The following is a 27,428-nucleotide window of genomic DNA, read 5'->3' as shown; positions in this document are numbered from 1 at the left end:
GTAAAAGGCAAGGAAAGATGATGGAATGTGGGCCATTTTTCCTGCCCAGCAGAGCTCCAATTCCCATTCTATCCAGATGGTTCATATTCTTACCTTGAGGACCATACTGACCCCCCTGGGGCCCATAGCTTCCCATTGAGTTCTGCTGATATGGTCCCATCCCAGCATGCATCTGTCCTCCAGAAGACTGACGTGGAGATAAGGCGGAGCTAGGCTGAGGGGAGCTGTACTGGGGCATCTGAGCCGTCCTCTGCATGTAACCTGATCAATGGAGACATTAAAAAAAAAAATAAATAAAAAAAAATATCAAACCCCCTCTAGTAGGGAAAAACTGTAAACACGTCACATTACTCATAGTGAGCCAGCCAATGTCATGTTTTAGTGGGATGCCATGAAGAGAGACACTCCTACTCATGTATCCCTCGTCTAGTGGATCTGTCCTTTATGGAGAACAGAGCCACAACTGCTGTAATCACCCCATGTTTTGAAGTTTAAGGCTATGGTTCTTGAAAATGCAACGTTCACACAAGTTTGAGTAAGATGTTCCTGAAGCTTTTAAATCTTGAGGGCAGCGGTCGGCAGCCTGTGGCTCTGGAGCCTCAGACAGCTCCTTAAGGAGTCATTTGCAGCTCCGGATGCTGACGCTGCTGAAACATTAGAACTAAATTTAATTGGTTTAACAGCCAGCAGCAGGGATCTGGCCATTAAACCAATTAAATTAAGTTCCTGTTTCAGCGGTGACAGGAGAGCTGGTGGGAGGGGCAGCCGAGTCTGCCACAGCTGGAGCCATGCAGCCCTGAGGAGGAAGAGGACGGGGCAGCTGCGGAGGGGCGGCGTGCAGAGCTGACCAAGCAGTACCACCTCCTGCTGGCTGAGCATGAGCACATGTGCCAGTGGAATGGGCACTTGCAGTTCACGCTGTACAAGATCTTCCTCAAGAAGGGTTAGAAGCCACCTCGCATGCAGCTTGAGGACCTTGTTGGCTGAAGTGAGTTAATCCTGGGGACGGGGTGTGGAGCATAAAGCTTGGGGATAGGCAGTGGGTTTGTGAGCCACAGGGGAGATAGAGCCTTGGAATGGCGGGGGGTGTGGCGGCATGGAGAGTCAATTCTAACATTGCCCCTTCCTGCCTAAGACCCCATCCCCAGGTGCAGCGTTTTCCTTGTTCTCATTTGCTCTCCAATCCAGGGGGTGAAAGTAACAAACTTTCTAACTGGTACAGATCATTGTGTGCACGCTGTTCTTAAAAGAGGAGTTACAAAGAGTCTGGTCTGATGTTATTCATGAAGGACTGTCTCGTATTTACATGCATTGTCGCTCCTGAAGTATTGACATTGTAACCAAATTTTAAAACGGCTCTTCTCACTATTTTGGTTGCAGATCTCTGCTCTAGGGCAAGCACCAGGCAACCTTACTGCAATGTGCTCACAACAGCTGAGTTGAAAGACCTGCTCCAGCTTTACGAACAGTATCTTAACCCATCACCTCTGCCTCATGTACAAGAGGCTGGTTTCAAAGTTTGCACAGTCCAGACAATCTTTTTTCTAAATCTTGCTTACTGCAATGTGCTCACAACAGCTGAGTTGAAAGACCTGCTCCAGCTTTACGAACAGTATCTTAACCCAACACCTCTGCCTCATGTACAAGAGGCTGGTTTCAAAGTTTGCACAGTCCAGACAATCTTTTTTCTAAATCTTGCTTTATGTTTAGAAGTCTGCTGTTAAAACTTAAAGTCCTTAACATGCACATACAGACAGACACACAGACACCCCCTTACCTCTATCTTGGACTATGCTTGACTGATTCATGGAAGGATGCATGATACTGTCCGACTGGCCACTAGGTGGTCGGGGTGGCATCTGATTGCCTGCACCATGGATAGACAAAAGCATTAGCCATAAGAAGCACATACCAGAAAATGCAGAATACTTAGAAAAGGCTGCTAGATATTTAGACAAATATTAGAGCGGCAACAAAATCCAAGGGCAGGTGGCAGGGGGAGTGTTAAGCCAACCCAAAAAACTGCGACAGGAGGAGAAAACAATTATCTTGTTTGAAAAAGATTTAACAATAATGTTACTAGTTTGCAAACAGACTGCAGCTACTCCGATAGAAAACTTAGTTCATACATTTAAAACACTCCTCTAAGTTGTAGCTTTATAAGACGACAATTCAATGATCACTGCCCCTCCTCTGTCAGGAAGTGGGCCTGCTCTTGTTAAACTTCTCTTTAAAAGAGACAATTTTAAATTCACTGAGTCCAGGCTCTTGATCTGCAGGTGTGTCTGCTCTGTGCAGCTGCAGAGATCCACTGAATACATTTACCTGGTACTGCAGCAGGTGAGAGTGGACCAGAACGTGACTGAGCAACACTAGCAGGAGAGCCAACAGGGGAAGGGGAGGGTCCTCTGATTCCTGGGAGGTGAGGTGAGGTATGCGGAGAGAAAGGAGACTGAGCTGGGTTACTCTGTTCTCCTTGACTGCTTGAAATCCCTGATGTGCTTACTCCAGGACTCAGGGCTCCTTCTGTACCCATGGGTAGATCATCTATTGAACCAGACAGATCCTGTAGTGCACAGAAAAGTGGATCAGACAAAAAAATTAAGAGGAAAGAGAAGGGTCTTTATAGAATTCACTGCACTCTGCTCCTAGGCAAACTACAAAAAAAAAACAAAACACACACTAAATCAGCTCAAGTTGTCGTCAATTATGAAGGCTGTAGCAAATGCTTAGTGAACTTGTAAATGGATCTTATTCTATTCCCCACCCCAGTTTCCCAGCTGATAGTCCAAAAAGCTAGTTGGTCACATGGGGGCCAATTCTCAAATGCATTTCCAGCTGCTAAGCTGCATTGAGAGAGATTAAAATAAGTACATTCCTGTATAAGCAGGTGATGTAGTTGCCACAGGTAGTATATGATTGCAAACAGGAGAAAAGATCTTCTATGTGATGACTAGATGAACAGAAGTGATTCGTGACAGAACAGCAGCTCACCCTTGAAATAAGAGTTTGAGAACTCTGGAATAACCTCAGTCCATTCTGAGGCCTCAGATGGGTGGAGAGCTTGTTACTTGAGGGGGAGGAAAAAAAGACTACAAACACCCAAAATACAGATGTAAAAGAAAACCCAGATACATTTCTCATGACCCTTTCTTCACAGGGACCAGAAATTAGCCATTGCTTCCTACAGCATTACGTTTCAGGCTACGCTGAAGGCAAGAACAGTGAACGTCTCTCACTTCGCTGCATGCACCCCCCTTCAACCAGGAAACCGAAGCTAGTTCAGACAAGACTGCTGCGCCCTAACTTGGTACAAGAGTTGCTGGAAAATTGCATCCTGTGAACAATTGGTAAACTGTCTGAATACCATGTGGGTGAGTAGGTAGGGAAGTCTCACATATGCTACACATGGCTATTGTTCAACTATCTTGGTACTATTTAAAAAAAAACAAACCCACACAATGGAAGACAGTGCTCACCATTTAGAGACCAAGCATATCATCTCTCTCTCTCTCTCTCTCTCTCTCTCTCTCTCACCCACCCACTTACCTTAAACTTACTAAAGAGAGCTGGAGGAGGTACCACGTGGTGACATGCCCCACCTCACATTCTGACACATACTTATTCCCCAACCACTGGCCCACCATCAGCAACGTTGTAGAAACCCAAGGAAAGTGTAATCAGGAATCTGACCCTACCAGAAATCTAATTTTCCTTATTTCTAAATTACACCACTTCGGCTTAATTTTAAAGGTTTCAGTTTTTTATTCGTTGTGTAGAAATCATTGCTCTCTGAATTTGTTAATATATAAGTATCAGAGAGGGAGCCGTGTTAGTCTGTAACTTTGAGAACAACAAGAAGTCCTATGGCACCTTATAGACTAACAGATTTTTGGAGCATAAACTTTTGTGGGCAAAGACCCGCTTCATCATGCATCTATTTTACTGCTTCATCAGATGCATGATGAAGCGGGTCTTTGCCCACAAAAGTTTATGCTCCAAAAATCTGTTAGTCTACAAGGTGCCACAGGACTTCTGGTTGTTAATATAAGCTGCAGCACTAACATTTTAAATAATAAAAACAAAAAAACAAAAAACACAACAAAAACTTACAGATTTTTTCTTGATCTATTTTTTACTTATCTGGAATGAGACTAATTTGAAGTACAGGTTGCACCTCCAAAAACTGGCTCCTTCTGGTCCGGCAACATCCCCTATCCCACAGGATGAGGGATGCCCCTGGGCCAGAGCAGGAGGATAAGCTAAACTGGCCTTCCTGCAGCCCTGTGGGGGACAGTGGGGCTGGCAAGGAGGCGTCCTTTGGCTGCCCCACACATGGGGCTGGCAAGGAGAACCCACTGTGGCAGCGAGCTGTGGCAGGATAGTAGGGGCAGCATTAACCAACCCTGGTCTGGCAAAATCCCTCATTTTGGACCACTGAGGTCCCAAGGGTGCTGTACCAGGGAGGTGGAATTTGTAGCTTCTTTTTAACATGAGCATAAATGTTAAATGTTGCAGGAAATGTGGAAGACGAATCTTACTTAGCAGGTATTTGGATGAAGAGAGAGGGGCTTGGAAAACCAGTTTTACGAGGACGTTCATACAGAAGAGGAAGTATTAAGAAAAGGAAATAGAGAGCTTTGAAGCTGGTAATACTGAAGAGCAGAAGATGGTGCTGGTGATTTCAGAAAGGGCCACACTTTAGTCTATGTTTCAAAGTAATTGTGAAACAAGGACAGACATCAAATTAGCTTTGCTTTGGCCTAACTAGCGCACATAGAATCATAGAACAATAGAGCTGGAAGAGACCTAAAAAAGCCATCGAGTCCAGCCCCCTGCTCTCAGCAGGGCCAAACCCTTCAGATCAGCCCTGCCAGGGCTTTGTCAAGCCGAGACTTAAACACCTCCAGGGATGGAGGCTCCACTACTTCCCTGGGTAGACCATTCCTATGCTTCACCACCCTCCTAGTGAAAAAAAAGTTTTTCCTAATGTTCAACCTGGACCTTTCCAACCGCAACTTGAGACCATTTTTCCATGTTCTGCCATCCGTGACCACTGTGAACAGCCTCTGTCCAGCCTCTTTGCAGCCTCCTTTCAGTAAGTTGAAGGCTGTTGTCAAGTCCCACCCCCCCAAGTCTTCTCTTCTGCAGACTAAACAGTCCCAATTCCCTCAACCTTTCTTCATAAGTCATATGCTCCAGCCCCCTAATTATTTTGGTCACCCTCCACTGGGCTCTTTCCAGTGTATCCACATCCTTCCTATAACTGGGGGCCCAGAACTGGACACAGTACTCCAGATGCGACCTCACCAAAGCCGAATAAAGAGAAATAATCACTTCTCTGGATCTACTGGCAACACTCCTCTTGATGCAACTTAATATGCTATTACCTTTCTTGGCTACAACAGCACATTGTTGACTCATATCCATCTTCTCGTTCACTACAACTCCCAGGTCCTTTTCTGCAAAACTACTACTGAGCCAGTCGGACCCCAGGACTCTGCACTTGTCCTTACTGAACCTCAGATTTCTTGCAGCCCAGTCTTGCAATTTGTCTCCCTCTCCCCCTAGCTTAGTGTCATCCACAAACTTGCTGAGGTTGCAATCCAACCCCTCATCCAGGTCATTGATAAATATGTTGAACAGAACAGGACCCAGAACCAAACCTTGGGGCACTCCACTAGAAACTGACCACCATCCCGACATTGAGCCGTTGATCACATCATATTTGGCACACCCATTAGGAGTAGCCAGGTGACCGTAAACACCCAAAGATGATTTTATGACAACTGTGATTAAAAATCATTCACATCTTTACACGGACATCTTTATCTTGAGGACAGCTAGTTTTATAGTATCTGTGTAATGCCAGGGGTACGGGGCAAGGACAAACGTGACTTTCCAGGACTATTTTGTTGGTCTTTAAAGTGCTACTTTACTGCTTTTTTGTTTTGACAGAATACCAAGGTAATTGGTCTTGTAATTAAAGCATGGGACTAGCATTTAAGATGAGGATTCGACCCCCTGCTTTACTATAGACATCTTGTAAGATCTTGGGGGGAGGAGACAGTCTCAATTTCCCTTATTTGTAAACTGTGGATACAATTAAATCTACACTTCAGAGGGTTTTGTTAGGACACATTCTACAGTCACATATGGTAGGGAGTCCTAAATAGGGGGCAGGGACACAGGAGCTAAGAGTAGGGAGGAATGGGCCCCAAAGCCCCAGATGTAAGGGGACAAGAAGCCAGAAAGCAAGTTGGGAAACTAAGGCTAAGTTTAGACTGCAGGCTTTTGCTGACAGAGCACGTGTCCAGACTGCAGAGATCTGCCGGTCAGGAACGTTCTGTCGACATCCTTGCACATCTCGTTCCACAAAGAAGGGACGTCTCAACAAATGTTTTTTTCTGACATTTGGCCCTGCATGAATGGGCCACATGTTGGAAAAGCTTCTCCTGACAGAGCTGTCAAACAATACGCAAACTGTGCACTGAAATTTGCGTCTCTTGCCACCAGGTCCCCGCAACCTAGACACAGCCTCAAATGGCGACACTGATGTCTGAACAAAAATGTCAGCAAGCAGCACAGAGGGGTTAGTCAGTGAGAAACCAATGTACACGGGGGCCTAACTTATAACTAAACAGACCCAGGTGGACTTTTCTCCCCCCAAGAAACATGATTTAATTCAAACAGCTATTATTTCCAGGGAAGTTTCAGGTGTGTTACGCTTGCAGGAGATCGGATTCAATTATAGTGGTCCCTTCAGGCCTCAAGAGCCCATGAATCGCTGGCAAGATAAGCGCTCAGAAAGTGCTGCCTGAATAAGCATTAAAACCAGCTCAGGCAAATCTGTTTGAATAGTATTACTTAGGTGACCAGTATGAATAGGGCCAAGCCACATTTGGAAAAAAGTCAGGAGAACGCCTAAGCCACGCTTAGCAAGTTTGGTCCCATCCACTCTGGCTGGGCTTTGCAAAACAGGTCAGATAACTCCAGACTTCCACACTTCAGTACATGCAGGGCCTCAGACCTGAAAATACAGCAGTTTGACCTGTCAGAGGCAAACAAGAGGCCTTCTCACTCCAAAACACACCCTTGTTGGCATGTCCCAGCTTCCAATTCTACACACAGCATTTCGTGGCAAGTTCAGGGAGACCTGAAGACACAAACCAAGAGTGAAGAGATTCCTGCAGGAGATGCCAGTCTATGCTAGATGATGATTAGGGTAGGTCAGGTTCAGGAGATACGGTAGGCAACGAAATCATTCTGCGTTTAAAATGGGTGTGTGTAAGTAGCAGGGCATATCAACAGTCCCATTTTGCCTTCTTTTGCAACACAGAGAGCTCACTGATTTTAATGGCAGGATTTGGCTCTATTTTCCATTAATATATCTGCTTTTCTTTTTATTTCAAAGGTAGGATTGTTCAGAAAAATCCTAAAAAGTTTACAAGATCCCATGAATTTCCCATCTCTCTACTGATCAGTCTCTGTACGTTTGATGGCCTAAAACTCCCAGTCCACGCAAAATACATCTCTCGTCTCTCCATAGAAGGCAGCCTGAAGACAGTACCTTGCACTCAGCCATTATTTCTGGTTCTTAGTCACTCACGCTCAAGGGTACCCTTGAGCCCAAGAAATTTTTTTCTCCCTCATCATACTTTATGACAAATTTATCACTAGGTAGGAATTACATTTCTTCAATCTATGAGCTCTGTCAAGTCACTCACATTATCCTAACCCATCTGTGTTTGGGATGACATTACAGATATGTATAACAATGCCATGTCACTAAATGAATGTTACAACTGAAGCTTTGGTACTAACACCAACTTTAGTGTACCAGACAGCCACTCAAAGTCTTAAATGGTTAATACTTGGGACTGGCCCATCTTCCATCCAAGCATCAAAAAGCATTTTATGAATACTGTTTCATAAAACCCACAAAACAAATATGTTAATTTCAATTTTATAGCGCAGGTATGTAGGAGATAAACAAAAAGAAAAAGACTGGCAAAAAAAAAAAAAGCCACACACACACAAATGTAAAATGGTCTGATAGGTTTCCCTACCAAAAGATGTTTGGCTTTCCCTAATCTTAGAAAAATCAGAACATCTACTCTTGCCTTCATTGATTTTGATGGATGTCTACTTAACTGGAGAGACAATGATGTTAAATCTGTAACAAAAGTCTTTTTTTCCCCAAATGCTTGTGAGGTTTTCTGATTAAATAGGTAAACTAAACAAATTAAGGATCTAAGATTCTTGTTTCTACTACCTGGCTTGGGTTTCGCTTCCTTAGTATTGTAATGTTACAATCTTAGTAGTTTCCCCACAGTCGTCAGAGTCTTTCCTGGGACACAAAGCAGATAAGATCTGAATGCCTAATGTGAAATACAAGCAGAAGTTTGATAAAGAATTCAAATTAAACTATAATCACAAAAGCAAAAAGCTCTCCCCACCCTTAAGCACCTTAAACAACATTAGCCATCAATGCTGCCATCTTTCAGTGGAGAGAAACTCCATCAGATACATGTTGTGTGGTTTTTTGGTTTTTTTTTTGGGAAGGTCAGGATTCAAACTTAAGTGGTATTTATAGGATTTGACTTCCACAGGGGGAAGGAGCAAAGTGGTAAAACTGGACCATAACTCTTAACTATGGCAAACATTCCTCCAGTTTCCACCTGATCAGATTAGTTTCTCAAACTGACAATCACTTAAATAACTAGAGTATCTTTAAATCAGGCTCAAAACACCCAGCAAACTTTAAAACATACTTTACTGACGTGCCACAAAGAAAAACGCAATAGAGCTTCGCTTTCACAGTCTGCGTCTGGGACAGGTTTTAGCAAAGACACCCTCAACCAAAGCATGCTGCTTTCAATGTGTGTTGGATCTGGTACAAATTTTCTTTGCCCTCCACGGGGTTTTCAGAAACAGACTTAAAACCATTCAACAGTACCACTAATGGGGCTCTCCCTGTTCTCTCCTCTGAGCACAGCCAGTCATACTGAGAGACAGGAGGTGAGGATCAACAGCAGTAACGCTGCCAACTTGAAGGAAACGTCAGGGTGTAGAGAATTTCCTCACGTGTTTTCAATGTGTTTTTTATGCATTTTATTGCTCATCTGCCATGCAGATCAAAAATGCTGGAGGAATTCCAACTATTTCACACAGAATCTCACACTACAGGCTGGCTGCAGCCCCAAAGCCTTCGTTTCTTCACTTGAAATACTGCCCAGTGTTATTTTGGGATGTGACCTGATAGCGGAAGCCCACAGGGACTCTGAAATGATAACTGTTCCAGCTGCAATTGGTTGCCCAATTGTAGCTCATGCCAGCATGGGTTTGTCAGCACTGCTGACAGAGACTCAGAAGCTAAAACCTTTTCACACTGCAACAAAACCAGGCCTGCAATCACACCATGCAACACCCAAAGGAGGAGCAGGGGAACTTGTCTCTCTCAGGGTGGGAGCTGCAAGTCCTAGCATGACCAGTAAGAGGGAGCTGGCTTAGGTTTTACTCAAAATAAAGATTTTTGTTTTACAGTAAACCCTTGATTTTACAGACCCTGATTTGGCAGACTTCAGGAACAATGGGAAAACCCGCTGCTCCCGAAGTTCGCTGGGATCCATAAAGTCCTACCCACCCACCCCCCACTCCCCCCAAAAAGTTAAGGAACTTACTGCTGCTGTGGCCTGGAGGAGCCACTGCCTCCTCCGCCGGAGATGCCACCAGCTCCTCTCACCAGGGCTGGGGAGCGTACGTGGACAGATGGCACTCGCATACACAACCCACCCTGGTGGGAGGAGCACATGGAGCTCCTCCAGCCGCACGCGCCAAGGCAGCTCCAGCGGCTCGGTGGGGCGCCTCCAGCCATGCGGCAGGCTCCAGCAGCAGCACCTTTGGTAAGTCGCCGGCTTTGGGGTTTTTTTTTTGGGAGGCAGGGGAGTGGGACTGGGGGAGCCTGGCAAGGGTGGATGGGCAGTAAAGCCTCATTTAATGAACTTTTGGGAATAATGGACACCCCTCCCCCATTAGTCCATTAAATCAAGCTGTACATGAAAAGGGAACCACCATCTCTCTCTCTCAGACACCACCTCATTTGTTAAGCAAACACTACGATGGATCCAGCAGGAAACACCTAATACTAGGATAGTAATATTCCAGATTCTGGGCTACTGTTTGGTCCTTTTACACTTCTCTGGTGATGTTCAGAGCCCAAATCGGTAAGCCAACAAGTTGCACCACTCGAGAATTACATGTGTCCAATAATGCCTCCCGACAGGCCCAGGGTAAGGGCACACAAACAGTGTGTTGAAAAGGAAAGGGGTACAGCCAGGATGCATTGTGCACTAGCTACTACAGACACCTGCAGCACAAGCTTTTTAGTTAGAGCACTACATGAGGCTCTGCGTTATAACAAGGAGATAGACGGGCCCATACCTGCCTCAGATTCCCAAAGTCACTCTGACCTGCCCATCCAGGGTGGAGCCGCTACACTTTCCCTCAGTTTGCTCGAGATGGAAAATTTTGTTAAAAAACCCACGATAGCAGAATCAGAGAAAACTTGTACAGCTTTTTACACAACCTGCTCTGTGTTTGAGAAAGTTTGTTCATTCAAGAATTCCTCCCAAATGGCTAAGATGGGGTGGGTGAGAATGGAAGGCCTCTCCAAGATCTTAGCAAGGGTTAAGGATTGCACTTTTCTATGGAGCAGGTGCAGGGTCTGAGATGGAGACCGAGTGCAGAAGGGAGCCTGGGATAGAGGAGTAGGGTCCAGAAGGGGGGGTGTGGTCCAAGAGGGAGTTTGGGTGAAACCGGGGGCTGTGACCTGGGGCAGGGTCTTAGAGGGGCTATGGCTGCAGAAGAGGATTCTGGTTTCTGGCCAATAAGAGCGGAGAGATTTTGCTGGGGGCAGGGGAACACACAAAGCTCTCCTTCCGCAACACAGTCACAGGGAACAGCAATCCCTTTGAGCAGTGCTGCTCTGTGCCACAGGTGGCTGAAACTCCTCCGCCCCCAATTCATACCAGAACATTGCAGGCTGCTCCCCTTCATCGTGGAGTAAGGGGAATGCGAACAGTTTGCTGCATTCCTCCCTCCAGCTGGGGAGTGCAGGAGGCAGATGAACCTGGACCTGCTGCAGCTGTGGGACATGTACCCCTCCTCTGGCTGTGCCCACTAGTGATGCAGTGGCCAGAGAGAGGCACTTCTCACCTGGCGCAAGCTGCTGCAGCGAGAGGCCTGGGGTAATCTCTTCCCAAGGCAGCCTGCCTACTGAATCCCTCACCCACAGCCCCACCCCGAGCAAGGATTTAAATAAAGCATGTATATTTTCATTTTATTTCCCAAAAACCAAAAATTGAGTTATACTCAATACTGGGTAAATTTTTGACTCCCCCTTCAATTTTTTGGCAACTTTTGCCGTGGTTTGTTCTCTAGCCAAAGGAGAGTATTTTGGGGGAAGTTTTAGAATAGTGAAATAAAGTATTTAAGATACAGGACTTGGGCTTCTCTCTCTCTCACACAGACACACACACGCACACTCCTCAAAATTATTTTGGGGTCCATTATGTAATCTATACAATGTTATGCATAGAGCATATAAGACTGCAGAGTAACAAGGTGCACAGTCCCAGAATTGGAAAGTAAAGTGTCAACAGGGCACTTCCAGACTGTTTAAATCAGCTCTACACTTAACACCAGAGTTCACAGCCTGTGCCGCTGGACTGTGACTGCAATGCTTACTGGTACCATTAAGTAGGATTCAAGAAAACTGTGAACTGGAGAAACACGGTAGAGCTTACCACTTTCTATACAGACACGAAAACTCCCCAGGCAAAACCAAGCAGGGCTTCTAAAATCTGAGAAAAGACTAATGAGGGAATTATCACACCATGCTACTTCTGCGCTCGAGGTTTTCTGAAAATGGAAAGGTTCCAGTTAAATAGCAATGAGGATCACCTGTCTATGGTAAGGTTTCTTTTTCTGCAGCTCTCTTTCCAAGCACTCAAACAAAATCCCCAATACCTTACTTACCCCCCACACCTCCCGCAATACTTAACCTATTTCATATTCAGATGTGTCACAGACCCAACCTCCTCCCATCCCCTAGAAAGCTACAGAGCTCTCCTGCAACTATGAGCTCCACATTACCTAGGGTCTTAGAGCCACTCTTTCCTCTTCAAGGCAGAGAGTGACGTATCTTCCATTTTACACTCCCTATGGCCACCCCCATTTACCAGTCCATTCAGCTGGTCCTCATTATAGCCCATTAACACTACATTCAAGGGTGCACAAAATGCATGTTCCCCTACCCCTAACAGTGCTGGGTTTTGCCACCATGTAGCACCACCCTTAACATACTGCAGGCTGAATCTCTCCGGTCTGGCACTCATCTGGCAACATCCACGGTCAGGCATGATTTTTGTTAGCTAGATGACCACTTATGGGTGAGGCCAAGTTTCCCACAGTTCCATAAAATTTGTTTATGGACACGTCTTGGCTCCCAGCGTTCGGTGCTGTTGTTTAGTTGATCTTTCTCTCTAAATACCTTTTAAAGAGCCCATTAAGCAGTAGAAGTGTTGGAAATGCTGCTTGACAATATCGGCCTCCTGTGGTTCAGCAAATTCTCTCATTCGGCACCACTCAGATCCTAAGGGTGCCAGACTAGAGAAATTCAACCTGTATTGTAACTGTCTTGCAGAAACAGACCACTTTTGAAGGTAGATTTAACTACTTGGAAGACAGAGTGGAACTACTTGGAAGACAGAGCAAAATTAAGGATGTTCATTTGATTTCCTTATCTGAATACTTAATATACAGTTAGAAGTCTATTAACTTTTTTGCAAGTTCAGGTATTTCAATTAAATCTACATTTTTGTTTGTGAATTACAGAGGAGAGAAGTCTCACCATTTTGACTGAACAGAATTTTCCATGCGCAGTAAGTGCACTGGTTGAATTACTCCATCCAGACAAAATCCAGTTAGAGAGAGGTGAGCATCCCCTGTTCATCTTAAGTGTTGTGTGAAATTCACTTTCTACAGTAGCTGCAATCACTTAAATGCCCTCATTCATGCACTACAGGCCAGATGCTCAGCTGTCACTAAGATACATTTGCACTGCCAGAAGACCATAAAAGGACTGTAAACCACCCTAAATATATAGATGAAGATTTTCCTCTCTCCCTGAGAGCAAACCTGTCATACAAAAGAGATGAGAAAGACTTACAGAATTGCAGTTTATTAGACTAGGTAAAGAAACTGGTCGGTCTCAGTCAAGTTCCTAGGAGAGGCATGTTCACCCTGTCTGTTCTTTGCAGGCCAAGAACACTGGACGAGAGAACAAGAAGCCATGGGACTTAACTGCTTTTTCACTCCCAAAGGCAAGGGTGCACATAAGCTGTACTGCCTCTGACCAGACTGCACGTGTGCATTTAAGTTCTAACTGTACTATCAAGAACTCTCTCAAGCACTCAATTCACTGCAAACTGATTCATTACACTTTTGTTCTAAAACAGCCAGCCAGTGACAGGACATGGGCTGCACAGGAAAGCACAGCACAGACCTGCAAGCGTTGCGAAGACAAAAAAAGATTCAAACACCAAAAAACCACAGAACACAGATTTCCAGCAACCCCAAATCCAGCCTAAACGCATATAAACTTGCCACAGAGTGGACCAGGCCATTGAACTAACTCCACTTTTCTACAACAAACTTTTGTGTGGAGGATGATGGGCCATTCTTCATGGCACCAGACGCACCTTTCAGATCATGGTTTCCCAAACTGGGGGGTGTGCCCCCCCGAGGGGCATGAAGAAATTCCGGGGGGGGGGGGGGGCACAAGGCAACCCAGCCCCCCTGGAATTCTCCCCATTCTTTGCTTTTGGCTCTTGGCCCCTGCCATTTTGTGTGTGTGACCCAGCGCAGCTGCTATAAAAAGCAGGCAGCCAGCGAAAACCTACATGCAAAGGTGAGCTGGTGTGGGCAGGAGAAGGAGGATGAAGTTACATGGAGGGCTGGGGGTGCCTGGCTCAGGTAAAGGGAATGAGGATGGGGCAAGAGCAGGAGGCTGGTGGTGCCTGGCTTTGTGGGAGGGGCTTGGGTGGGCAGCTCACGGGGCTTAGGCAGCTGGCTGGATTGCAGGACTCACGGGGCTGGGGTGGCTGGCCCCAGCATTGCAGGGCTTGGGCTGGCGGCTGGCCCCAGCAACATGTGGCTCGGGCAGCTGGGCGACTGGCCCGTGGCTGGGGTGGGCGGTTGGCCCCAGTGGCTGGTGAGTGGGTGGCTGACATGGGCAACTCTGGCAGCTGGCACAAGACTCAGGCAGCTGGCCAACTGGGGCTGCACCAGGCACCTGCAAGGGGCCAAGAAAAACTATTTGTGCTTATTTTTAATTTTAAATAACATTTTTATATCAAGTTTGTGTGTTTATTTTAAATTACGAATTGAATTTTTCATTAAGGGGGGGTTGGATGATGGTAAAGAAGAGGTGGGGGGGCGTGAGGGTTTCTCAAAAACCAAAAGGGGGCCATGATGCCAAAAACTTTGGGAACCACTGTTTTAGATGCTCATTTCTGGGACATTCCTGGAGGTGGGTGCACAATCTCTTATTCATCAGCTTGTCTCTAAGGGTGTATCTACACTGCAATAAAAAGACAGCAGTACAGCTGTAGCTGGCCCAGGTCGGCTGACTTGGGCTCACAGGGTTGAAATGTTACACAGCGTGGATGTCTGGGTTCATGCTGGAGCCTGGGCTCGGAGACACGCTCCACCTGCACCCTCCACCCACCAGTCTTCAGAACCTCAGCTCCTGCTTAAAATGCCCACCCTGCCTCATAAATGCAAGTCAGCTGACCTGGGCTCAGAGACTCAATGCTCTGGATTTTTTTTTTTTTTTTTTTTTTTTTAAAACTGGAGTGTAGACATAACCCAAAGACCACACTCCAAGCCCCTGCTGGTAAAGATGATTGCTGTCAGTCCCAGAACCATCCTTCCTGGGTGGTGGTGGGAAGAGACAAAGAGGAAACTTAAAGAGGTCAATTTATATTTAGTCGACAGCTCTTGGAAGCAGGTGTAGACAAGAGTTATTTACAGGTATATACATGCTAGGTAAGCGTGCTTGTCAGTCCTCTCCAGGCACCTTTGAGCAGAAATTTATAACAAAAATTAAATACCCCAAAATAACTGAAATGCAGGTGCACACTTGGAAAAAAAAAAAAAAAAAAAAAAAAAAAGGTGGTGTTCCCTCTGCCCCAAACTGCTTTCTCCTATTAATTATGCTCCCAAAGTGGAGAGAAGATGGCTTTATTTCTGTTTTCCCTTTAATTAAACCAGAAAAATACTATTTCAGAACTGTAACAACATTGTTGAGGAAGGTGACTTTCCCGGGGGTGGGGGGAGGGAATCAGCACCATGATAGTCCAGTTGTATGGTGTGTGCCAGGAGCAGATATCCACGCACCTGTTTCATAGCTCCCCCCACCCCCCCTTTCCCCTGCATCCCCTTTTAAAAGCTTTATCAACCAACCAGAATAGAGACCTTTAAATATAACTGACAATCAGGTTTCCACCCTCCCAAACATGTCACTGGGAGCTCAACCAGGAGTGAGATTATTTTGATTTGAAAAAGGACCATGTGAGAGCAGCTACAAACTAGACAGTTTCTAGGTTCCTCCCTGGAGGGCACAAAGTATCTTTTGGGAAATAAGAGCAATAAGACCAGGGTTGCAAGATAAAAGGATGCAAAAAAGTACACCAAGTCCAACTACATGGGAGCTACTCCATTCACCCAGTCCTCAAGATTGTGCCAATCATTCCCTGGCTCAAAATGGAGCAAAAACGAAAGTGCCGAAAAGGTAACTAAAAACTCTCCTCAGTATTTGTTCTCTTTTTCCGCTGTATTAACAAGCCATTTTCCTCCCCTTTCTCCACGAGGAGGAGGGAGATTGAGCTTGTCTAGAGCATTAGAGTTCTCAAAAGACTGTTCCAGGACCGGGACTAGAATATGCTAGAGCGCTCTCTGTGGGGTTTCCTTCTCTATAAAGCAAACTGAAAAACCTCACTCTTCTACCAGTTTGTCTGAAGCCATCCTAGAAGCTGCTGGTTCCAGCTGCAGTGCAGGGAAGGTGCATTTGGAAAGGAGGCTGTCAGGAGGAGGGGCTCTGTGTCACACAAGAAATGTTACTCTAATTGCAGAAAAATAAGCTGCTGTTCTAATCTACCTCAGCAAATGTAGGTGGGTCTGGCTGCTTTGGTGGAGACTGGGTACAGAATTGAGGGTAGGAGAGGGAGAGCGTACTGCCGGCTTTACTACATTCCTGCAATGGGAGGCCTTGCAGAACAGCGAGCACTGCTACTGCAGCAGCCATTGATTTTTCAGAGGTCGATACTTCACTCCCACAGATCTGTTCAGCAGGAGCGTCAAACATATCTACTGCTTCTGCTCTGCACCACCCCTTCTTTTCTACACTGCCCCCCCAAAAATTAAACACATTCACCACATACACACCCCAAAACACTGAGCAAACTAGCCAAACACATGTTCACTCCCTGCGCAAAAAGAGAAATTCAAGGCTACAACAGCAGCAAAAAGTAAGAGCAAGGAATAACACGATTCATTCACAGACAAGATGTCGCTGAAGGAAAAACCCACCATCTAGGAGGTCAGCATTCTCTCCCCCCTCAGGGAATGCTGGGTGCTGATCCCTTCTGCAAGTTCCTGGGAATGACAGCAGCAAAACTAGCTTATATTTTTAACCCTTTGAAGAGCGCCTCCTACTTTCTACAAAGCAATCTAGCATTTAAATTAGCATTAATGTATACTTGGAAATGTTCAAAATGGTGGAAGACGTTCCTATTTTGGCTTTTCCTGGCTTGCGAAGTTAGATTTATATATTTTCATTAATATTTTTTGTTTAACTCTTATCGTAAATGCTGGCCCAGCAAATGGACAGCAGCACAAAAGATCATAAGAAGAGACCAGAGCGCAAGTCCCAAGCCAAACCTTTTGATATCCAAGCGGATGGGAACAGAAGAGGCTGTGAAAAGAGCACAGGTAATGCTAAATGTTGTTAATGGTAATACAAGCAATTTTTTTGACTCTTCACAATTTCAAGCAAGTTTTCTGCTCGCAGCCACACACTGATGTCCTAAAGGGACGGACATATATAGACCACTTTAGTTAAGAGCATTGGGCCAACCTGCGGCCTTGGGAAGAAAAACACCCATGGGCAAAGAGTGGTACCCCTCTCAAATGGCTGACCACAACCTAGTATTTTTGGTTTATTTTCAAATGCACCTCATCCTCTACTACAGAAGATGAAATCGCTCACTTGAGGTCAGGCATCTGCCCATATACAAAGCTAACCCCTTCACTCCATCCCTAATAATACTAGTTCCCAGCCCTGCTTCCCAATCATCTGCACAGCATTCTTCATCTGTGGTAAATTCAATTCAGACTCAAGAAGCACTTAATCATCCACCTGTGATTACACCACTACGCCATATACATATGAGTTTAGGAGAGCAAAGAAATGGAGAGAAGTCAGAAATTCAGAAAAATGGAGGGAATAAGCAAGGTTTTTGGCCCACATAGGCCGTGTCTACACTAGCCCCAAACTTCGAAATGGCCATGCAAATGGCCATTTCGAAGTTTACTAATGAAGCACTGAAATACATATTCAGCGCTTCATTAGCGTGTGGGCAGCCGCGGCACTTCGAAATTGACGTGCCTAACCACCACGCAGCTTGTCCCGACGGAGCTCCTTTTCGAAAGGACCCCGCCTACTTCGAAGTCCCCTTATTCCCAGGAGCAGATGGGAATAAGGGGACTTCGAAGTAGGCGGGGTCCTTTCGAAAAGGAGCCCCGTCGGGACGAGCCGCACAGCGGCGAGGCGCATCAATTTCGAAGTGCTGCGGCCGCCCACACGCTAATGAAGCGCTGAATATGTATTCCAGTGCTTCATTAGTAAACTTCGAAACGGCCATTTGCATGGCCATTTCGAAGTTTGGGGCTAGTGTAGACACAGCCATACTGACTTTTGAGAAGGACTGAACCAAAACCTGAGTGAGGGCAGCACAATACTCAAATCCTAATTTTAGGTGTAATGGGAAAAAATGGAGGATGGGAAGAGAATTTGAAATTTAAATTAAACCAAAAGCCAGCATAAAATGTTTGCAAGCCAGACAGATCTTGCATTTCCCCCTAAACAAGGTTATTGAAATGCCAGGCTGCCAGCCAACGCATGCCCACCATGGCCCTTGGCTCCACTGCTACTGAGCCAGGGGTGAGGCCCCAGCCCCAGTGTACCACAAACTCAGCTTCCTTGGTCTTTGAGCAGTGTGCTCAGCTTACAAGGAACACTACATGTGGGGCAGTTTTCCCCCAGGACTCTTAACTTGTATGAATTCTTCTCTAAAGCCAATCCTGAATGCCAAGGGTGTAATTATAGGATGATGCTTTCGGTCAATTGAGAGCTCAGGTGAGATGCTTCTAAAGGCCTATAAAGTTTTCAGCCATAGTTCCCCACCTCCACTTACCCCTCACCACACTGCACCCAGAATATGAGAGCCAGTCAGCTCATGTTCTCCTTGCCCCTCCCACCTTTCTTCAGGATTGGATCCAGTGGGGTTAGTGTCATCTGCTGGGACTACTGTTCCCCACACAGACTGCTAGAAGGAGACTTCTGCAGCCTGAGTCAGTGGCAAAAGGGAACAGGTCTCCTCGTTTCACAACAGCAGACCTCATGGGAGAAGCTTTCAAACTATTAGGCCATCTGTCAAAGACTATACTCTAGAACTGCCTCTGGGATGCAAAACAGCCGCCATACATTTTCACTGGCTGTACGTGATGGGGGTGGGGGGAAAAAGGACTATTGTTAGGAATCCAGGATCAGAATGGGTCATCTTACAGCAATTTCCTGATTAAACACTGACCTGCCTGCCTATTTACTGTAGCTGAGCTAAAAAGCAAACTGTAAGGAGGGAGGGGGGGAGGAGACTTTCAGATAATCTCCATCATTCCTCAAAAGAGACCAAAAAAAAAAAAAAGCCTAACAAAAAGAAGCTATATTGAAATTGTTGCTATAAAAACAAAGGGCTCCAACAGTTAGGGGAATCTGTGTAACATATAAGGCAGGAAGCAGAGCTGAGCCACCAACGACCAGAATAGAAACAGGAAACGAGCCCTGCATCGAGCATAGAGTAATCTGCTGCAAGCACAAGCTCCAGCACGAAGCACAGGGACAGTAAACTGCATCAGTGGCTTAGAGCAGCATGATTTATAAGATGGAAGCGGATTGGCTACCCAGTTAGAGGGAAAAAAAAAAACAACACGAATGTACAGGGTTCAGCGCTGAACAGCCATGGCTGATACAGCTGTGGGGGTGGGGAATTTCCTTCTCCATACCAGGTTAGACTAGCTTAGTCCAAAACTGGAGGGAGGGCTGGGAGGAGAGAAATTGCCACACTGGATAAATAGCAAAGCAACCTGGAGGAGAAGCAGGTCACACAGAAAACATGTCACTAGAGCAACTAGAAGATGATGCTGGAGCTGCTACAGTAATGTCAGTACCAGGAGAGACAAGGTGGGTGAGATCATGTAATATATTGGACCAACTCCTGTTGGTGAGAGAAAAAACTACCCACAGAGCTTCTGTACATCTTGGAAAGGTAACTAGGTAGTTTGGTCTCACTTATCAGAAGTTGGTCCAATACAAAAACATATATTACCTCACCCACTTCGGCTTCCTCAAATTATGCATTAGAGCGTCTAGAGACATTTGCCACATTTCTCAAGCTCACAAACAATTTAAACAAAAAAAAAAAAAGTTACAAACCCACACCCACCCACCCCAGGGCTTCAGCCACAAAATTATAGCAGCAAATAGTCAATCCCAGAAGAATGAAAAAGGAGCCCCTGACAGGAGAAAATACACAGGGGACTCCCTTGTCAAGCCAGGGTTTTCAGGAACCTCAATAAGGCCCCAGCTCTTCAAATGTCTTGGGATTTCAGGAACTGCACACCTTGCAACAAGATACGGGAGTGTTTCTCATCTAGATGTTTCTGTGGTGCCCAGTCACTATAGCAGAAAAGTGACTAATGGCTTTAAAGTTTATATATTGCTGGCACTGCTTTTAGTCAGCAATACATGCCAGAACTCCAGAAACAAGTTTTACAAAAAATGTTCAGCAGGAAGCCTGAAGAGGGAAGGAAACTAACTTTGGGTTCACTATTAGATTTAACTACGAATCTTCAGCACCTAAAATTTAAAAGAATATGAAACTTTTTTCCCCAGCAGCAACTTCTCAACATCAGTCTTCAACCTTAACACAGTTTACTGTTCTGATTATTTCCAAGTGGGGTTGAGGGGAAGACCGTGCAAAAGACACTTTACAAAGAGACTCAGTTTGAACTCAAAATTATTCTAACTTTCAGTACTTACAAATACCAAGGTGGAGGGGGAAGGAGAGAGAGAGAGAATTGGAAACCATAGTAAAATTTAGCTAACCCTACAAACAAGTCTTGACAAGCCTCAGATGCCAAGAAATAAAGGGTGTAAAGTACTTGGGATGGCAAGGAGGTAGAGAGAACAGCCAAATAAGTCCCAGACTGCCACACAACAGGAGAGCAGTGCTACTCTTCAGCACTTCCCCCAAACTATTACATAGTTTAAATTAGCAGTGATCTAAAACTACAAAAGCATGAAGCCATAATAAAGGTGAAAAGTGACATTTGGTTTTTTAATTCCCTTTTGTCCTCCAAAAGGTAAAAAAGACTTTTACCCCAAACGTGAAAGCAAGTGAACGATCAGCACATATAGTTACTAAACAACATCAAAGCAGATCAACTTTCAAATACCCTGAAAGCTTAGCCAGAGTGTCCCAGTAACTGCTGATAGTCTTCTGCATTTGGAAAAGTTATAAAGTAGTAGTTATGTTGATAATTGTCCCTTGAGTTTCCTCAAATTGTCTCTCTCGGCTTTTAGGTGCTCTCACTCAGGTCTTTCAGGACAGCCAGCAAACCAGATGCTGCTGCAGCGCAGAACTGTGTGGGTCCCCTCCCAACACCAGCATCACTATCTCTTTTTGTGAAAGTTCATGACTCCTCCAGCCAGTCCTGAACCAGGACGCCAACAAATAATTTAAGCCTATTGTACATTTGTAGTTCCCCTCCTCCTGAACTCAAAACCAAGCATGAAAGATATCCATAACTTCCAATCCTAGTGACTCGATACCCTCTCTATTGCTCGTAGGACAACTTCTACTCTACATACCTTCTACTCTAACATCAAATAGCTCATCAGATGCCAAAATTACACACTACCTCTGGCACTCATGGTTTGCTCTGAAGGCAACATTTTCCCACCCCCTCAATCTTATGTAAATGTTTCTGCTTGGGTGAAGGTTACCTCACCTTCACAAACCAAAGAGGCATAAATCGACAAATGTCAACATATTAGTTGTCTTCTATTTTCATTTTGATAGGGAAACCACCACATCCATACCTTTTCATGGAGTGCAGTACCTTATGCCCAACCTGAAATATTACCACAGTTCTTCATAACAGGAACAAGTTGGGAGTTCCTTCAGCAAACCAACCTGAAAAACACCAAACTTGTTTGGCTTCACCAGGTTAGCCACAAACTTTAAGATCACTTGCCCTCATGGACAGGGCCAGTTTTCAGAAAAAATGGAAAGCTCAGTTTAAATAAGGGTCAAGTTCTAGTCGCATAAAAAAAAAAAAAAAAAAAAAGCAAGCAGAAATTTAGAGTACAGTATACACTTACCGGAACACGGTGAGAGAATAACTTAGCAAATGTTCCCTTCATTGATGAATATGCATACATCAGTAACTACTGGTGGACTATACAGGCCATATAGTCAGCTAATGTGTATATTTTTAAAAAGGCATAGCTTCATCAATGGAGCGTCATCATCTGGGGATCTGGCTGTACATCCTAATTCCTTACTCTGATACTGCCTACAAAACCAAGAGGAAAGTGTCTGCAAGTTCTGTACAAGACCACCAGAATCTCCTTTCTTGTGACGTGGGAACCCCATAGTTTCTGCATACTTCTTGAGGGTCCTAACAACTCCATCTTTAAATCACAAATTCTCCAAGGTGCCAAAAGAACTGCCTGAAACCAATTGTCTGTAAGTACGAGAAGCAACTTGAAACAAGGGAAAAAAAAAAAAAAAAAAAAAAAAAAAAAACCAAAACACACCTGTGATTTAAGAAATCAGGACCTCCTGAAAACACCCCACAAACCTAGCTTAGACTTTAACACTCACTCCTTGGGATAATGATGGGAGGTTCAGATCAGAAAGACGTCTGGTGAAGCAGAAAATATCAGACTCCCCTTCACACTCCATAAACATAACACCTAACAACACTACTTTAGAGGAAGGGACAGACAAAAGAGAAGACCTGGATGAAGCAGCTATTACATATTTCCTGCAGTTCAAACCACGTTTCTAACCATTAGAGGCATGGTGTCCAACATGCTAGCCACATGTGGTTATTTGACCAATTGACTGCAGCTAGTTGACATGAACAATAAATATATTTTCCCAATGATGTGGCTAGTTCACTATAGTAATAGCCACTATCATTAATACCTGCTAAGAAGTCACTACCAGAAAAAACTAATCCATGACAAGGGCTCCATATCAAGGTACTCTGCTGCCAAGCCTGCCGGAACAATAACCAAGGAAAAGGTTGCTTATTGGAGCAAAACTGGGTAGACAAATGCCTACAAACAGTTCCTTTTTACAGATGCAGATGTTCTTTGAGACAGTGGCTGTGTCTACACTAGCCCAAAACTTCAAAATGGCCATACAAATGGCCATTTCGAAGTTTACTAATGAGCCACTGAAACACATATTCAGCGCTTCATTAGAATGCCGGCAGCCGCGGCACTTCGAAATTGACGCGGCTTGCAGCCGTGCGGCACGTCCAGATGGGGCTCCTTTTCAAAAGGAACCTGGCAACTTCGAAATCCCCTTATTCCTATCTCCTGTTCAAAGTTTTGGGCTTGTGTAGACACAGCCAATGTGGGATGCGCAGCAGAAAGGAGAGCATTTACCTTAAAAAGTTAAGATTAGCAATTCCCCTACATGTTACCATAACATGGAATTCTGGGAAACAAACATTTAGAATTAAAAAGAAAAAAAAAAACTTGCATATCCACAAATATAAAAAGAAGCCAATAAGGGTCAAACTGACGTCCTTTGATTTCACTACTTAATTTTTGAAAGTCTGAGCAACTGAATGGCTAAAGATGTTTGGTTAAACTAAAAACGCTAGGTGATCTCTTAATGTAATACCAACAGCAACACTGGATTGAGTTCCATATACCACAGAGAAGAGGCTCTCTCACAAGAGAAGCTTAAATACACATCAAAACACTGACAGATATGATGGAACTCTCACCTACTTCGAATCACTGTGTTCCACAAAAGAACCACTTTGAAGGTGAATATGAAGAGCGCTCAAGGAGTGGATAAATGTGGCCTCAACACCACAAAACCAAACTCCCACCCTAACCACTTCTGCTACTGAGAACAGATCACGCCTTTAATCTGAGTTAGATGGAACAGACTGGAAGGATTCATGGAAACAGCATCAGAGTTACTAATCTGAACACTCCACTGCTCAGATTCACAGCAATTTCTTCAATAGTGTCACTTTCCCTACATTGCAAGATAGGGAATGCGTGAAAGGCTTACAGAGGAGGAGTATAAAGAAGCATGCTACTTGAAGATTCTCCACATCTCAGCACAAAAATCTTCAGCATAAGGTGCAAAAGGAGCCAATGACAACACAACTTTAACCACTTTTGTTATCAAATTTAGAGGCCTGTCTGCATTTTGATGACATAACTTGCCTCGTAATCCAAGGAACTATTTAGAAGGGCTCATGACAGACCAGAAAACTGGATCACACTGCTGAGAGCAAGAATAACTTCTGCTATGCACACAACTATTTTCCTTTGACCAAGCCAACCACAGTTTAGGAAGGAGCTTTACCCTAGATGCTAAAGAAAAACAACTCCCATCTACTTAAGTGGAAAGAATCAATTCTTCAGTGAAATCAAATAGAGTTCAACAGCTCAAACTCTTCTTTTGAGCCACAGGCATGGATCGGGCTGGCCTAGCCAGGCCAGGCCAGGCCAGGCCAAACTTTAAAAGGAGAAATTTTTTTATCAACCATCCCCTCTAAATTGCTACATTCTAGGAAATTTAAGCTGTATACAATGAACGTGATAAGTCTACAATCTATACGTAATAGTCCAAATTTAAAAACAAAAACACCATAGCAAGCAGATCTGGGATTTGGAGGAAACTGTCTCCTGTTTGCAGTGAAAGAAGCTTATCTTCCTAACTCCAGATACCAAATAATACGCCTTATTCACAATGTCTTCAGTCTTGTTGGACCAACGGTGCACAAATCAGCATCATCATAAGCCACTGACACACCAGTAGTCTAGCAAAATTGTAGCCATTATTAACATACATGTAATACAGGGCTGAACAGAAATGCAAAACACCTCAGTCCAAAAACAGATGCTGTACACCTCCATTTTAAAAAAACAGAGGCTGCTCCAAGAGTGATCAGTTCTCTTCAATGGAGACCTAACATAAAAACATAAGCGTGCCAAACAGCCAGTCAAATAAATATCCAGGACAGAGCTTTTACGATTAAAAAGAAATTTATCATCTGCTCCATTAGCTTTGTAAGTGATATCTAATCTCCAGGGGAAACCAGAAGCTTCTGGCTAAAAAAGTCAAGCGCACGGATAGCCTCAATTCCTGCTTCCATCTGGAATACCACCAGTACTAGTCATTTGGAGTGCACCTCTGGTTGCCCTCGTACCAGTCACTTATGACCCCACTCACCGGCAGGCTGGAGGGCCTTGACTGAAGATTCAAGTTTATATCTTCTTGTCCTTTACTGGAAGCCAACGAGGGGGCAGATGATGCCTGGGACCCAAATGAGTCTTGCGATAACTCCTGAAGCAAAGAAAAACACAATGGTGAAATAAGGCTTCGAAAGCAATCAGTCCGGGAGTATTCCAGCAATAAGGAGCTCACAGTTTATGTACCACGTGAGGGCACTTCTCTAAAAAAAACAGGAGGGAGAAAAAGTCAAGGAACTAAGTTAGCATCCCCAGGCTCCACACAGGACCAAGGCTGCTAATGGATAGCTAGGAAAAGAGTCTATGATAAAGAATTTCAGCACTAAAAGTCTAAAAAGATATAGCTGGGGAAAAAAAAAAAAATCACTGTTGCTCTTTTTCCACAATACAGACTGCATAAAAAACTAAGATCTCTTGCAGACATTCTGTCTTAGCCTCCATGCCTTTCCTCTGTCAACTACAGTAAATAAGGACGTACTAACAGAGCTGGTCCAAAACACATGGCAACCTTCTGAAAAGTTCTGCCAAGATTTAGGATCATTTTCACAAAAATTGTTAGTGCCAAAGGTTTTTTTACAACATATGTATTAGAACGTTGAAGCTGATGAAGATAACTTTGCCTTTAACATAACCAGCTTTACTACTTAAAGCCTCCATTTTATTTGTACTGGGTTTTTCTCTTCTCCCCCCACCCTCCAAGTGTAGGGTTTTACTTTTAGGGACAACCTCTTCCATTGCTGTCTACTTTCCCCCATTACTCTGACCTCTCACTTTATAGGCTGGGTCTAGTCTTCATCAGATTCCTCCTGCAAATCTGAAGCCATCTGTAAACTGAATTAGTTTATTTGGAAAAGGCTCACCCAAGCCTTTAATCAAAAAAGTAGCCAGTCAGGGTTCAAAGATAGGTTTGTTACTTTCATGATCAAAAAAGAATCCAAGATCATAGAAGAGTAGGACTGGAAGGGACCTCGAGAGGCCATTGAGTCCAGCCCCCTGCCCTCATGGCAGGACCAAGCACTTTCTAGACCATCCCTGAAAGCCATCTATCTAACCTCTTCTTAAATATCTCCAGTGATGGAGATTCTATCACCTCCCTTGGCAATTCGTTCCAGTGTTTGATCACCCTGACAGTTAGGAACTTTTTCCTAATGTCCAACCTGAACCTCCCCTGCTGCAATTTAAGTCCAGTGCCTCTTGTTCTATCCTCAGAGGCAAGGAAGAACAAGTTCCCTCCCTCTGCTTTATGACACCCTTTTAGATACCTGAAAACTGCTAGCACGTCCCCCCTCAATCTTCTCTTTTCCAAATTAAAGAAGCCGAATTCTTTCAGCCTTTCTTCATAGGTCATGTTCTCTAGACCTTTGATCATTCTCGTTGCTCTCCTCTGGACCCTCTCCAATTTCTCCACATCCTTCCTGAACTGCGGTGCCCAGAACTGGACACAATACTCCAGCTGGGGCCTAACCAGCGCAGAGTAGAGCGGGAGAAGGACTTCTCGTGTCTTGTTCACAACACACCTGTTAATGCATCCTAGAATCATGTTTGCTTTTTTTGCAACAGCATCACACTGTTGACTCATATTTAACTTGTGGTCCACTCTAACCCCTAGATCCCTTTCTGCTGTACTCATTCCTAGGCAGTCCTTTCCCATTCTGCATGTGTGACAATGATTGTTCCTTCCTAAGTGGAGCACTTTGCATTTGTCCTTCTTAAACTTCATCCTGTTTACCTCAGCCCATTTCTCCAGTTTATCCAGATCCTTTTGAATTATGACCCTATCCTCCACAGAAGTTGCAACCCCTCCCAGCTTGGTATCATCTGCAAACTTAATAAGTGTACTTTCTATGTCAATATCTAAATCGTTAATGAAGATATTGAACAGAATGTGCTGTGTCTTTCACTGGGCTACAAAAGAAGCAAGAAGCATGATCTCTTGAAGACCTCCTAGACACTGTGAGAAACACTGAAGCTCTGTCTCCAGGTGATTCATATTCTATGGACCGCAGTTTGGAAGCCTTTCAAATGACAGTCCATTAGACTGGCATTGACAATTAACACTCACTAAGTACAAACCGTTTGTGAACCTTGCACAGTCTCAGCGACTGTCTCACTACCTCTGAGTGTTCAGCATTCCAATTTCTTCATCACAGCTAGATTTGAGACAGATGTTTAATCATGGTCAGCTAGGAGGTTCAATGTAAAGATGCTGATTCTTAACCAGTTAACTGGTATGCCTCACTCTAAATGGATGAGGTTTACCGGTTGCATGCAGTGGACTGGAGCAGCCCCTGTCCACAGAGGACTCAGCCTGGGCCCCCAACCACACGATAGGGTGGGGTGCTCCAGACCAGCCAAAGCAGCCCTCCTCTGCAGTGGACTGAGCCCAGAAGCGCCACAGGGAGGGATACTTCCATCTCCCCCGCCCTGTTTGATCAATTAAACTTAGCATTTAACCAGTTAACTAATGAAATGGGATTTCACATCCCTAATCCATTGGTTTTAAACCACA

The 27,428-nt window shown here is 44.6% G+C and overlaps 1 protein-coding gene across 1 annotated transcript in view; it reads right to left on the bottom strand.

The window, feature by feature from the left end:
• ARID1A (AT-rich interaction domain 1A) overlaps positions 1–27,428 on the bottom strand; it is an 89,476-nt gene that overhangs the window by 27,977 nt on the left and 34,071 nt on the right. Inside the window, exons 4-7 of the mRNA XM_074976125.1 lie at positions 24,900–25,013; positions 2,326–2,566; positions 1,778–1,867; positions 94–261 (exon numbers count right to left, since the gene is read on the bottom strand). Of these exons, the coding sequence (XP_074832226.1) occupies positions 94–261; positions 1,778–1,867; positions 2,326–2,566; positions 24,900–25,013 (613 nt within the window). The remainder of the gene's footprint in view (positions 1–93; positions 262–1,777; positions 1,868–2,325; positions 2,567–24,899; positions 25,014–27,428) is intronic.

The sequence above is a fragment of the Carettochelys insculpta genome, chromosome 24 (assembly GCF_033958435.1).
Source record: "Carettochelys insculpta isolate YL-2023 chromosome 24, ASM3395843v1, whole genome shotgun sequence".
In the NCBI taxonomy this organism is placed as follows: Eukaryota; Metazoa; Chordata; order Testudines; family Carettochelyidae; genus Carettochelys; species Carettochelys insculpta.
Note: the sequence above shows the minus strand (reverse complement) of the source record. Positions and strands in the feature narration are given on the sequence as shown.